This window comes from Ambystoma mexicanum, chromosome 14 (genome assembly GCF_040938575.1).
Source record: "Ambystoma mexicanum isolate Mex_15411 chromosome 14, UKY_AmexF1_1, whole genome shotgun sequence".
Classification (NCBI taxonomy): Eukaryota; Metazoa; Chordata; class Amphibia; order Caudata; family Ambystomatidae; genus Ambystoma; species Ambystoma mexicanum.
This window is the reverse complement of record NC_090940.1, coordinates 439189944-439205087: the sequence shown is the minus strand read 5'-3', so window position 1 is coordinate 439205087 and position 15144 is coordinate 439189944. Positions and strand designations below refer to the sequence as shown.

General features: G+C 46.4%; 1 protein-coding gene across 2 annotated transcripts in view; it reads left to right on the top strand.

Annotated features, from left to right (window-relative positions):
- The window catches only part of BBOF1 (basal body orientation factor 1), a 441525-nt gene extending 426815 nt beyond the window's left edge, over window positions 1–14710 (top strand). Inside the window, exons 10-11 of one of the 2 annotated variants that reach the window (XM_069637642.1) lie at window positions 12707–12781; window positions 13933–14707. In XM_069637642.1, the coding sequence (XP_069493743.1) occupies window positions 12707–12781; window positions 13933–14050 (193 nt within the window). In that variant the 3' untranslated portion in view covers window positions 14051–14707. Of the gene's footprint in view, window positions 1–12706; window positions 12782–13932 lie in introns of both variants that reach the window. The other variant, XM_069637643.1, reaches the window with a different exon arrangement.
- Window positions 14711–15144: the final 434 nt, after the last annotated feature.

Sequence of the window (15144 nt, the reverse complement as noted above, 5' to 3'; positions counted from 1 at the left end):
ATCTTTTGTCTGATACCATTTTTTCACCTGATGCCGCTAGACTGTTATTAACCATGGTTTCCGAAATAAAGGCTTCTAAGTTTGATAATGTTTTGTGCTCTTATGATTGTTATCTGGCCTGCACACTTAATATGGGAGACAGACCTAAGCTGTTCTTTAATAGACCATACATGGTCCCTAATGTACTCCAGGATCAGGAGCATATCCGCCTCAGCGAACTTAACTCAACATCAGTACTTCTTCATTCACAGAGCATTTATCACTCCAGTCAAATTATCCAAATCTAAAAATAATACAAATAAATGTTGGTCTTGCGGCTGTGCTCCTGCCTCCTTCAAGCACATGTTCTTCGATTGCTCATATGCATTTGCGTTTTTGGCAGGAAATATGGAAGCTTCTTAAACCCATTTTCTCTGTGGATGTCCCATTATCCTTTTTTAACATAGTTATGGGAAGCTTTGCAGTCATTAATGTTGACTTGCATTCCTTGGCCAAGCTATACGACTTGTTTATTGCCCTTGCACTGAAGTTAATCACCACCAACTGGAAAGATTTCCATAACCTCTCGGTCAAAGGCTGGTGGAATAAGATCAGTCATGTACATAGAATTGAGTCATGTATGGCCATGTGCTCATATAATATTCCCAAATATAATGCCAAATGGGCTTTTTTAATTTGCTATCCGGAACATTTTAACGCTTCATCACATGGAACCTGAGAACTCGCTCTTGCTCTCTGCAGGATATTCTGTAATTGCTTGTGCCTGTTCTCCTGTTGGTGCCAATGGTCACCTCCCTCCCCCAACCCCCTCTGTTTTTGTGTTAGTATCTGGTCTGTCTCTCTCTCCCCCGTCAGTCATGGCACACGAACTATATCTAATATGTGGATTGCAACATTGTTGAACCTACTTCATTAATTAGTTCTCCGCTATGTTGTCTTATACTGCCTCTAATTATACAATTATTCTTTCTTGTTTTTCATGTTTAAGTGTTTTATTATTCATGAATTTCTGTAATCATCTTACTATGTTTTGCTCTAAGGTGCCTAATTTCAATAAAAATTATTAAACTAAAAAAGATGATAATTGACTGGCATTTCGGTGCTGGACTGCCCTTGGGCAGGACAAAGACTGATATGTACTGAAAATGTCTTCTGTGAAAGGATGGTGCGCTAAAGAATCTGGTTGAGACTCTAACCCGGGATATAGGCCAGTAGATAAGAGACACTCCGAGAAACCCCCCTTACCAGGACAAAAGACCCCTGACATGGTGCACACTATACCATAGGGAGGCACATCGTCAACACTCACAATATTCTTTGTTGGTTTGTGGTAGGAACGATCTTCTGTTACACAGTTTTGAACAGTTGAAGTCCTTTTAGGAAATACTATTCTCTGTTTCTCAACATTCACAGTCTTTAATATCAATTCGGCAGCCTGGTTTTCCTTCAGTACCCCTTTGCCAAAGCCCAAAGCTCTATGGCAGTGGTTTGCACTCAGTTAAATCTACATTGAAGCACTACAAATGGTGTACTGCCCGCATAACAAAGGTGCATCTCTCGCACTCTCTCTTCAGAGTCTGAGACCATGTAATTTAAGTCAGAGCATTGCCCTGAGGATGGAGGAGGCCTCCTCAGCTCCCTCTATCTACTACCTCGAACTAGGTCATGGCTCTGGCAAGATTGGGCTGTTAGGCCCGCTTTCCTGGGCTGTAGAAAACCCTCTGGTCTTTGTAAAGAAATTAGAGTTCTAACTTCATCTCACTCCAAGCATTCCTCTGCCAATCCAAGATGATGTACCATATGGTGTCCCAAATTCCGAGCAAGGCGGTTATGATATGCTGTCTGATTATATTGTGTAGGCATACTCTCCAGTTTATTTGTACATCAGCAGTTGGTCAAACCTATTCATGCAGGACCAAGCTCCGTAAATCACACTCAGCTTGCAGTGATCTGCAGTTTAGATACCTGGGCAACTACATATCACTTCTTAAGGATTATCTGTGGAATATTAGTTTCAGGCCAGAATCCCAGTTTAGTAGGGCAATACTGGTAAACCTAGCCACCTAGGTTGTTTGCTGTTGACCCGCCTACTACAATCCTAATTCATGCATCAAAATTCTCCCATATGTATGATGAAATGGTCTGGAGCATAAAAATACTCATGCTTTAACCCATCCACACTAGTACCAACTTCCCCCAGCTTCTCCCCCCCCCCCCACCCCACTATGTTCCAGCATTGTTATACTTCCATTTTCAAATGGGGAAAAGCGGGATTGAAGGAAGAGGACATATGCAGGAATGGTGAGTCATAGCCTGGGAGCAGGGGGAGCCATCCACTCTCAGGCTTCTTTGCCCTGTTGAATTCACTATGCATCACGGAAGGTGCTGAAGTACTAAGAGTACAGTAGATGTAGGTGTATATTTGTATGCAATGCATATAGCACAATACTAGCTAGAGAGCAACCATGTGGAGAAGAATAAAGAGGGGAGAGAGGGTGGTGCAGTTCATACGTGGGGGGAGGGGCGGGGGTCAGTAGGCAACCAACAAGGTGCTCTTTGAAGAGTAGGCTCTTGATTTTCTTCCTGACGTGCAGGAAGGAAGGAGCCAGTCTAATGCGGGTGTGTATGTTGTACAAGAGTCAAAGTGTACAGCATACATCGGTGTTCCCGGTTTTCCTTTCTTGCCCCCCCCCGCCCCCTTCCAGCAATGTTGTGGCTGGTGTTGCACTGGCCATGGGAGATGATGCATCAGGTCAGACAGTGCCGGCCCAGGTTTACCTGTGCCCTGTGTGTGATTTTTGGGCGACTGCCCCCTCCCCCTCTCTAGACTATACGCAAATACCAGACTGCAAAGGAAGAGTATGATTCTTGAAAAGGCGCTGATGCCACGCCTCCGTCACTCACGGTCATGTAAAGTGTGGGGCACTGCAGATAATGGGCGCTGCCAGCTCACACAATGTAAAGTGTCAGGTAATTGATATGACACTTTACATTGTGTGAGCTGGCGGCACCCTTTTATCTGCAGCGCCTCTGTGCCACCGTACCACTTGATCACCCTTTGAGACGGCTCTGAGGTCAAACCGCACATTGCCATTTATTAAAATGTCCTTGTAGGTGATGCAGGCCGTCTTAAAGATGATGCTGGCTTGAAGGTGAAGCCAGTTGCGGTTCCCAGAGGTTTCGGGTGATGTGGTTAAATTTCTACCATTATGTAATGAGGTGGGCTGCGATGAGTTGAGCAGCCTCTGTGGTGTCATGGTAGTGGAATGGACAAGTGAAGAGAGGACCTCTTTAACATATAAATAGTAAGTGCTGGGGGCTTGGATGACTAAAAACATACACATCAGTGTAAAGACTTACAAAAGTATTGTAGGAGTGAAGAATAATTGAGCTACAGAAAATGCACTGAGCATCCTCCACAAATCTGCGCCATTGGCTACATCAAACGGCTATTCATGTATTATTTAATTCTATCTTAAAATGCAGTGAAATGGGGATTCTTTTGTATCACCGTAACATTTTACAATTGTGATTTTTGTTTACTTTTATATGTGCCTAAAGACAAACTGGTGACAGCAATTATATTTTTGTGTTATTGCTAGGGTGCACATTCGCATTTACTGCGTATGACTACAAACCATGGCTAGTGCCCCAAAATGACCAGGCCGTTAGATTTTTGCTTGTTCTTTGGCCTTCTTCCTGCCTCGTAAGGCCATGCAATCCCATATAAAGTCATGCACTAGCCAGAGGGGTGGGGGGAGGGGCAGGAAGAGAACAAACTGTCTGGAGCCAGAGAGTCTGTGCCTGGGGCATGAGTGAAACAAATATTTTGATTGGACAACTACTGGCTGTTTGAGTGTTGCAGATAGTGACCATTGGTAGGCTTGGACTGGATTTTGAATAGGAAGAGGACTCCTGCAGCCATTTCTTCAGATCAGCGTTGGAGCCAAGAATCCCTCATGGAAGCAAGTATCCTGAAGAGGCCTAGCATCCCTTCCTATACCTGGCCCAGTGAAGCCCTGTTGGACTACCTGATCTGCAAAGGCCCTGTACGGTACTTAATCCGCTGGACTGATGGGACTAAACAGTCTTGACATGTTCAAGGATCCAGCCGTCCTGAGCCTTCAAAAGTGTCTCTGGACCACCCAATAGATTGACCAGCTCTAGAGTAGGCTACTTCACTCGAACCGTCACTGTTCCGCATTTGCAGCCAGAACTTTGGTGGTCACCAGCGTGTGGTATAAGGCACCTTCCTGTTGAATTTCGACCTCCCTGCTTCAAGGGATCCTGCTCTGGAAGGACTACAACAACCGTGACTGGAAGGATGCCTACCGTCGTCTGTGTGCAGTGGCCCTCGCTTTCCCCAGTCCTGTGAACTGTCCTGAAAGGTGGTGCGTTCTGTATATACACTATTATTTAATAGTAATGACATAGCTGTAGTCAGGTGCTTGAAGTGTGTGTATATTTAAAGTACACCTAGATGATTTTATGAGGTAGCCGATGCTTTGTACACAGATGAACTGTAAAAGGTAGCTATTGTGTTTTAGCCTTGCATTGTATCTAGGTGATGGCACAACTTAGCCCATAACTTTAATCTAGGTTGAATGTATGGTGCATGTTCAATGTATATCCTCTGTATCAAAGTTATGTTTGTACCTAGAGGATAACACTGTTGAGAACCTAAGCACAAATCTAGCCCTTACCCACTGACTGACATCAGTGCACATTTAGAATATCTTAATGCAGTTAGTTAGGGTAGCCTATGTGTTGCACTTACATGACTTGTGAAGCTAGCCAATGCACCGCACACAGTAGATTGGAGAGTAGCAATTGCACTGCACTAAAATGAAATATGAAGATAGCCAGAGCATTGCACTTAGAAGAATTATGAAGGTTAGCCAATGATTTACACTTAGACGAATTGTGAAGGTAACCTATGTGTTGCACCGAGATGAATTGTGAAAGTAGCCAATGTGTTGCAAATAGAAGAATGTCGGATTGCCAATAAATCGAACTTAGCAGAATGTGATTAAACTGTCCACCGCCCCAGTAACAACGCTCAGATATCCTGCTTACTCACCCTAAAACACAGAACTAAACACACTACACCTCTACCACAGTGAAGCATAAACCACCAAAAACTGCACACACCATGCAACACTGTACAAGAAACCAAGCACGCCATACACAAATCTATATGGGATACATTACTCACCGTAATCGTATTTCTGATGCTTGTATCTGCTTAGATTCACATGCTGTGCATAGGCCGACATCTAGTGGAAGCTGCGGAGTATTACAGTTTGTTTTTCGAAAGTCGAAAATGGGGCGTCGACACAGGCGTGCCAGTAATACTATCCCTAGTGTGACGTCCACTGTACCCAAGATCCCTCACGCGTGTAGGATCCTCAGATTGTATTTTTTCTGACATGAGGAAGCATGAGGAGTAGCGTGAGTACAGATAATCCAAGCAGATAGACAGAAAGGTAAGACTACAAGCAATCATGCGCCTTCTCTCGGAGGGGAGGAAGGGTGGGTCGCATGTGAATCTAAGCAGATACAAGCATCAGAAATACGATTACGGTGAGTAATGTATCCCTTCTGAGGCTTGTGGAATCTGCTTAGATCACATGCTGTGCATAGATTAGCGAGCAGTACCAGAAGAAGGAGGTGGGATGTGAGAAGGGTCATGAGCAAACAGGTGTCTTAGAACCGCTTGTCCCACTTGTGTATCTGTCTTGGAATGAGTGTCAATGCAGTAATGCTGAGTAAAAGTGTGAATAGAGCTCCAAGTAGCCGCTTTGCAAATGGTGTCGAGGGGAACATTTGCAATGAAAGCCAGAGTGGCACCAATGCCTCTAGTAGAGTGGGCCCTTGGCGTAAAAGGCAGAGTCTTTTCAGAAAGAGAGTAACACAGCTGTATACAGTTGATAATCCACTTCGAGATAGCGCCCTTAGAGACGCGATCCCCCTCTCTGCCTGTAGCTACGGAGACAAACAGTTGATCTGTTTTCCTTAGCGGTCTGGTTTTATTTACATAGTATAGGACCGCCCTACGCACATCTAGGGTGTGTAGTTTCACCTCAGCCGAGCTTTGCGGGTTTTGGAAGAAAGCCGGAAGCTCGATGGACTGGTTTACATGGAATTTGGATATGAATTTAGGTGAGAACCTAGGGTGTGTGCGTAAAACCAGTTTGTCCTTGTGGATAGTAAAGAAAGGATCCTGCACTGACAGAGCCTGAATTTCACTGACCCTTCTTATGGAGGTAATGGCTACTAAGAAGGCCGTTTTATAAGTCAGGTGTTTGAGACTACTTTTATGCATGGGTTCGAATGGGGGTCCCATGAGCTTAGCTAGCACCACGTTGAGGTCCCATCCTGGCGGTGGGTTCGAAATAGGAGGGTGAAGTCTCTTTACTCCTTCCATGAAGGCTTTAACCACTGGTACTTTCCACCACGAGACCTTGTTATGGGATGTGGTGTAAGCCGAGAGGGCTGCCAGGTGTACTTTCAGCGAGTTAAAAACCAACCCTGCATCCAGCAGGTGGAGCATGTATGTTACAACGTTGGAAGGAGTGCAATCAACCGGGTTGATTTGTTTATTCTGGCACCAGATAACGAATCTTTTCCACTTATCAAAGTAACAGTGCCTTGTATTTGGTTTCCTGGACTCCTTTAGAATGTCCATACACCTCTGTGGTAATTTGAGATGTCCAAACTCTATGACTTCAGGAGCCATGCTGCTAGGTTCATAGAGTTGGGTTTCTGATGCACTGTTTGACCCTGTTGCTGGGACAGTAGGTTGTACCAGGCTGGGAGTCTGATGGGTTCGCACACCGCCATCCTGCGTAGGTGTGGAAACCATGGTTGTCTCGCCCACATGGGAGCAACTAGGATGAGCGTCATCGATTCCTTGTTCATCTTGTACACCACCTTCCTGATGAGAGGAGTTGGTGGAAAAGCGTACGCAAATATCCCTGACCAGTTCATCCACAGGGCATTCCCTTGGGAGTCTGGCTGGGGGAACCTGGATGCAAATCCTGGGCATTGTTTGTTTTCGCTTGTGGCGAATAGGTCTATAGTGGGGAAACCCCACTGAGAGAAGAGATCTTCTACTACGTCTCTGTGAAGGACCCATTCGTGTTCTTCTGGGAGGGAGTGTCTGCTTAGGGTATCCGCTAGGGAATTGAGCTCCCCTGGAACATGTTGCGATGACAGGAAGATGTTCCGTCTGAGTGCCCATATCCATATTTTCTGGGCAAGCTTGGACAGATTTGGCGAACAAGTCCCCCCTTGCTTGTTCAGATAGAACATGGCTGTCGTGCTGTCCGTCCTGACCTGCACCGACAAGTTCAGTAGATGGGGCTCGAACGCCTTTAGCGCTCGGAATACTGCCAGAAGCTCTAGCAGATTGATGTGGTTCTTGGCTACTGAGTGAGACCAGAGACCCTGAGCTGTGTGGTGGAGATGGTGAGCTCCCCACCCAGTCAGGCATGCATCTGTAGTCACCACGGCTTGTACTTCGGGATCGTAAAAGGGTTTCCCCTTTGCGAGATTCTCTCTTGTCCACCAGTGTAGGCTCTGTACGAGTGTTGGCGAAACGACCACTAGATCGTCCCAATGACCACTTGCCTGAGACCACTGTTTCGCCAACCATTCCTGCATGGGACGCATGCGCAGACGCGCGTGGGGGACCAGGTAAATGCATGACGCCATCATGCCCAGTAACCGCATAGCTTTGCATACTGTTATCTGTTGACCTGACTGATAATACGGAATTTGCAGAAGTATATTCCGAATTCTCTCTTCCGAAGGGAAGGTCAAGCCTTTCTGAGTATCTAGGATAGCTCCTAGAAACTGTTTTGAGGTGCTTGGCACCAGACTTGACTTTTTCTCGTTGATGGAGAAGCCTAATTCGTGGAGGAGGTCGATAGTCCTCTGAATGTTTGACCTGCAAATTCCCGGGGTTTCCCCCGTTATGAGCCAGTCGTCCAGATAAGGGTACACCGGGATTGCTTCCCTGCGTAGGTGTGCAGCCGCCACCGCCAGTACCTTGGTGAATACCCTTGGTGCTGAGGCTATCCCGAAGGGCAGTACCTTGAATTGGTAGTGGCGGCTGTCCACCTTGAAGCGCAAGTACTTCCTGTGCGCTGGGAGCATGGAAATATGAAAATAAGCATCTTTCATATCCAAGTTTGCCATGTAATCCCCCTTTTTTAGGAGGGGGATTACCTCTTGTAGCGTGGTCATACGGAATTTTTGGGGCTTGACATACTTGTTGGCAGGCCGTAAGTCCAATACTGGGCGCATTGTCAAATCTTTCTTTGGCACAAGGAAGTAAGTTGAATAGATACCCTTGTTTACCTGGTGTCCTGGGACGAGTTCTATCGCGTCCTTTTCTAGCAGAATGGCGATCTCCTCGAGAAGGATCCTTTGATGCTCTAGGGAGTGCACTCTTTGTCGTGGAGGATGGTTCCGGGGACGCTGCAGTAGTTCTATACAATATCCTGCGGATACTGTTGACAGCACCCATCTGTCTGAGGTGATCCCTTCCCAAGCTTGGGTGAAGGTGGAAATGCGTCCCCCTACTGGGGTTGCGTGGCAAGGGACCCTGAGCTGAGCGTCACTCTTTTGGTGGAGGCGTGCCACCTCCCTTGTTGGGGCTGCCTCTGCCTCTTCCACGACCTCTCTTGTTACCCCTGCCGTAACTCTGGGTAGACTGCTGGTTGTTATTCCATTGTGTACCCTGTCCCTGGGCATAGTTGCCTCTTTGTGAATTTTGGCCGCGTGGGCGACGAAAATTACTGTTCCCCCTCTGGTTAGGGGGTTTGTTGGTAAGCTGGCCAAGGGATTTGAGAGTCTCATATTCATCTTTGGCATTTTTAAGTGCGTCTTCGACCGCTTTCCCAAACAATAGGTCGGGTTCCACTGGCTTGTCTATTAAAGAAGCCTGGGTTTCTGTCTTGAATCCCGACTGCCGTAACCACGCATGTCTCTTGATAACAGTACCTTCTGCTATCAATCTCCCTGCGTTGTCAGCGGCGTCGAAAGTTGCTTTTAAAATGCAACCAGACACGGCTCTCCCCTCTGCCGAGATCCGAGCCAGCTGGCCCTTTAATGGTTCTGGAGCAGAGGCAATGAGCGCCGCGACTTCTTCCCATTGATGGCAATTGTAACTAGCCAACAGGGTGGTGGAATTCGCAATCCTTGCTTGGTAGGCGGACGTTGAGGCTACCTTCCTGCCAAACCCGTAAAGTTTTTTGCTCTCCTTGTCGGGAGGAGCTTCTGATGAAGATAAGGGCGTGCCAGCCCTTTTTCTAGTGTTGGTAACCACTAGGGAATCTGGTTTAAGATGTCCCCTTATATACAGAGGGTCAGACTGGGCTGCCCGGAAAATCTTTTCAATTCTGGGGTTGACAGCTCTGGTGAGGTTCGGATTCACCAGGGAAGGATCTATTCTTCGTTGGATGGATTTGAGGATAGGGATGGTCTGAGCGACCGGTCTTCTCTCTCCTACAAACTCCTCCGCGAAGTCCCTTTCCTCCTGTACACCGTGGGTGTCGATGTGGAAGTGTTCCGCTGCTCGAGCGAGAACCTCGTTAAGGAGGGGCTGGTTATCAATTGGAGAGTCAGTAACTGGGGCTTCGCTTTGTACTGGGGAATCTACTCTGTAAATTTCCTGCTCATCTTCTCCCTCCTCCAGGTCCTCATCCTCTGCATAGTAATCTGTCCCGGTTTGTTCTTCCATAATGTTAAACTCCTGGTCCTCTTCAGGGAAAACTTGTCCCTGGTAACTGGGGAGTAGAATATGGAGTGGAGTAAGGCTGAACCTCGAAGGGTTCAGGTCTTTCGAACCGGGGCTTTTTACTTAGCGGGATAGGATCGGAGGAGCCTGAGGGTGTGGCCCCTTGAGGGTTATATGAAAGAAAGTGTTCTGGGTTCTTATCATAAAAATCAGCCAAGGAAGACATCCTAGACATAACCCTGTCTATGTCTTCACTGGACCATTCCCTGGAACAGGGTATTACTTTAGCAGGTGATGATTTATGGGACTTTTCAAGGGTAGAATTGTGTTTGCTTGTCTGCCTAGGGTGAGAGGATGGCTTTACAGGGGTTGAAGGCTGTGCTTTCCGCTGTTTCCCCCCCTCCCCGTGCGTGGAAAAATGTTTTCCCTGTCCCTTGGAGGCCCCAGAGACTTTCGACGCCTGGCGCCGAGGGTCTGGAGAGGTATCTGTGTGCTTCGGGCGTGGGGCCTCACTGGTGTTAACCGTGGTCTCGGTATCTTGGAGCGCGGCCTGGGGGTGGAAGTCGTCTTCGTCTCCCGACGATCGAACTTCCGTTAATGTGTGTAGCGAGGCACTCTTGGCAAGAGTGGATGATTGCCTTGCGTCGTGAGGCGATCTCTATCGAGAGCGCCCAGAGGACACCGAGTCGGACCGTTCTTTTTGTGCCTCTTTCCGGGAAGTCGACGTCGTCGAGGTCCGGTTGGTCTTAGTGTGTTTAGTGTGTGTTAGGTGTGTAGCGCTTGCGTCGCCGGGGGTCTTCCCCATAGCCGCCCTGCCGGACGACCTTCCGAGGTCGGGGACCTGCGCTCGTCGGCTGTCCTTCGACGCCGTAATGCCCTCGCCGTCCGAAAGTGCGGCGTCGCTGCCATCGCTGAAGGCGCCCTCCGCTGCCATGGCCTCCTGCCTGGCGTGGTGGGCCCAACGCTTTGTCGAACGGTCCTTAAGTGTCTTAGGTTTAAACCTATTACACGCTCTGCAGTTCGCTTCGGGGTGATCCCTCGGCAAGCAGAGATTGCACGTGGCGTGCCTGTCGACCCAAGGGTATTTGCGATTGCACTTGGGGCAGAATTGAAAAGGGGTACCCTCCATACGCACCTTAAGGCAGCGGGCTGCTAAGTGTAGGAATATATAAAATGTAACTATATATCAAGAGTGAAGAGTATGTACCACCCCCCACTCTCCCTACTTGTAAGGGCCGAGGCCAGCGGCCTACTAGGCCCGGGCCGAGGCCAGCGGCCTTCCGAGGCCCAGATCCGTCGTGCAGCAGTCGACGGTCGATGACTTCTCCAGCCGTCGTCGACGTTGGGGTGGGGAAGGGAATGAATAAGAATTATAATTATAATAACAGCAAAAGTATGGCTAAGGCCAGGGAACTCCGCAAGATGCTTCCGACCAGTATGGCGGAAAAAAACAATCTGAGGATCCTACACGCGTGAGGGATCTTGGGTACAGTGGACGTCACACTAGGGATAGTATTACTGGCACGCCTGTGTCGACGCCCCATTTTCGACTTTCGAAAAACAAACTGTAATACTCCGCAGCTTCCACTAGATGTCGGCCTATGCACAGCATGTGATCTAAGCAGATTCCACAAGCCTCAGAAAAATATATATATATATATATATATATATATATATATACACACACACATACATACATACACACACACACACACACACCACAAAACGACTACCGGCTTTAAAACAAACCAGCTCACAGTGACTGTTTTTTTCTGAACTGAAGCTACAACTGCACATCAAAGCTCTTGCGCTTTTCCCTCTCCATCAGACTAAGCAAGCCCTTCCAACCCTCCTTCCTTTTCAAATCTGCCAGGGTGCCTGTAAACCACAAAAAGTGGCATAGATGCACAGTATAAGTCAAAATAACATAACATTTCTCCATCGCCAAGGGTTGCACTCTGCTGCTGGACCCGACCAGAAGAATCCTTGCAACCACAGCTCCTGGGCACCTCTCACCAGAACCAACAGTGGGAACCTCCAGCACCCCCACGGTCAACCCATCCAGTCACCTGGGAAAATCAGTTGTGGGGAAGGATGGGGGGTATGGGGGGTGGGGGGGTTATTCGACGCAATGCATTTGTCCTCCATAGAATACTGTTGAAACCAAGTCTCTTTGTATCCTTCCATTCCACTGCTTCTTGGTCATCGCACCTGAGCAGTAAAACCTGAAATATAAGAACACATTACTTACCGAGTAACTTTGTTGCATTTCTTCTTTTAAACAATCACCAACACAAGTAACTTACTTGCATCGGATACATTCTGGGGAGAAGCATTGTGACTATTGGGCACAAGGCCCATTCTTAATGGTTGGACTGCTGAAGCTAGGGAATATCACGTGCGACTTGGTTCCATGTTACTGCATCACTTTACTTACCGCCTTTGTTGTTTTAAATAAATGAATGTGTTTTAAGAACTATGGTGACTGTATATATGTTTATCATTGAATGTTGTGCGATATCACCTGCTTGTTTAATGTGTGTGTGTTTAAGGCATAGAATAAATACGGTCTTTTTTTTACATTCCTGTATACATTGAATTATTGTGTGCTTCACTGTGTGGACTTAATGTGGACCCCCTGACTCCACTCACACCTTCCTGAGAACAGTCTTGACTGCTCTCCATTGCTACCTTGATTGGGTTTTGGCTACCTCTTGGAGTTCCACAGTTCACTATAACTAGGGCAGCCTCCTAAAATCTGTCCAAAAGTCCAGATTCTTGAATTTCATCTTAACATGTAGTTTTACTGCCATAATCTCATTGTTAAAACACTTTGCATTTTTTGGGGTGGCAAAAATGTTCTACAAATGATTCAAAAGACACGAAGATACCTACAGGAGTTTGTGCATATCCTACCAGTTACAGCCTTTTTCAATTTCTTTTGTTTAATTGTACCCACAGGAAACCGAATAATAGTTTGGTGCATTTGCCTTCTACTGCGGTTGCCGTTAGAGACCAAAGGATTGAAGAATCAGGGTAAATGAGAAGAAAACCATGCATGTCGATAACTATGGGTGTATGCTGCAGGTCACTGGAAGAGACCCATTCACCAATTTCCTTAAAACCATCATTATGCTATACACTCCCTCGTGGGTATTACCTGAAAAAACGTTGTCCTTCCCTTTCAGTACGATTGCAATTTCATCAGTTGAGACATTCAATTAATGGGCTCTTCAAGTAATCTTTATGACCTTCCACTGGTCTCCTCTCACTAGAGAACTCTGTTCTAGCGAACAGCACACTTTAGTTCTTGATCCAACTCACAATCCTAAGAAACATACAAGGCTACTAAGCCTCTGCACGAGAATGCTGTGTAAGCAGTGTCAAATGTGTTTTTCAAAGGCAATTAGACCATATTCATTCATCTTCTGTGACTCAAGTCTCAAATTATACATTACAAAGAATATTTATATTCTTCAAGCAGGGCTTTCCCTGGGTACAACAATGCCACCACTTACCTATGTTTTCAAGAGGGGTCACTCTGTTAAGTGAGGTCTGGTTTACAGGCGCGTTTCCCCCACCCTGCGGCTCATCTGCTTTACTAAAGGCATTATGAACATGTGCTGTGTCCAGCTTGTGTAGCAAGTTAGCCTTTGTCGTTGCTCTGTCTGCACTCCTTGAGTACCCTAGGATGTAGCCCCATAAGGCTCCCTCACTTTAACCATCTTCAGCTGTGGTAGTGATAGCAGCAATCCTTTTTTCATAAATGGCCCTCCATCCACGCTTTCCTGTTGTCTCTTTGCCATTAAACTGGGGGCACGCAGCAATGGCTTTAAGGCATGGCTACACCCAATTGTTATTTGTTCAATGTAATGCAATAGGCGTTTATACTGTGCAGTTAACCACCATAGTGGTCTCCCACTGTCAGGCTTGCCCAAGTGGATATTGCATATTGTGCCTTCAATTGGGATTCCAAACCTTTGGATGTGGATGTTAATGACAATTCGCTTTGTCCTCCTTCACACGTTTTGTTGACTCGTCAGTAACGCAATTGCACCCTTCTACTTTTCGTCACTGCCTCGTTCCATGTATGTTAAAAATAACATTTTCCTTAATTTGCACAGTGCACTGTCCCATCTTGCCAAATATAATTAATACTGGACATCATTTATGTTTTCTCTTTTCAGCGATGCTCAGGGAAGCCCCAGCCTGACCTTCCTCACCCAGAGAGTCCCATCACCTGAGCCTTCATCACATGGGGGGCTGCTTCCTGACATCCAAGCAAGATGCCCAGTTGTGGGGTGAAAGAAGCACTGCATAGACTGTACTCCCAACCAACAGTTTACTGTGAATCCAACAGAGAAGCATTGGCCATCACTTATCTCATCTAACCCTCCCCTACAGGAATGGGAATAGGCCAGGCAGCACTTCAACAGAAATAAAATATTAAGATTAACAGAATTTAATTAAACAAAAATTGGATTTAAACAATTTGATTTCCTTTCATTTTTAAGGGAGTAGATGAAATCATCCATAAGAGGAGAGGGGGCCACGTGTGTTGTTAGGGGAAACTGGAAGGCATAGTCTGAACATACAGTTCTCCTATGGTGGTCTAAGGGGTAACTGTCGATATAAAGCACAGAGGCTCCTTTGAACATTCCTCCTACTTGGTACCTACATAGGTTTGCTAGCTGCGTATAGTGTAAGATTGTTTACCACTGTGACAGCCATAAACAATGTAACCAGTATTTTGATTGGTCGCCCGTACTAGACAAATGTTCATGTGCAGACACCTCAGAGGAGCGGTACAGAATCCAACCAACCAAAGTAAGCACGTGTACCCTGGTGAGGAGTCTGCTAGAGGAATGGTCGGAGTGATTCTCAAGTTAGGCTGCCCTCATTCCAACATAGCACTCTCTGTGGCAGCCTCATCGCTTTGGAACTCTCTGCCCCGTGACTTATGTAGCCTGTCTAATCCTCTTTCTTTCCAGCGAGCATTAAAAACTCATCTGTTCTAATCGTTTCTGTCTATCCATCCTGTCAACACGCGCAAATATACCCCGGTGGCAAACGTTGCGCTTTTATAAATAAACATAAATGCAGTCTGTAAAGGGACCACATGATATGGCATTTATAACACGCCACAAGTGTTTCTGTACACATAATGTGGTCACTGCTTTTGTATTGCAGAACATTGATACATCTGATTAACTAAATGAAAAAAAAATAACAGACATTTCTTATTTGTACTACCTCCTCTGCTGATGGTTACTTACTCATTCTGGTAAAAATGATTTGGTAAGCCCAAACAAATTGAATAAGAATTTAAATGTGCATGACCGGTGGAGCCATACGGCTCACAGAATGTCATGCAACCTGTGGCAGAGAGAAAGGAAATC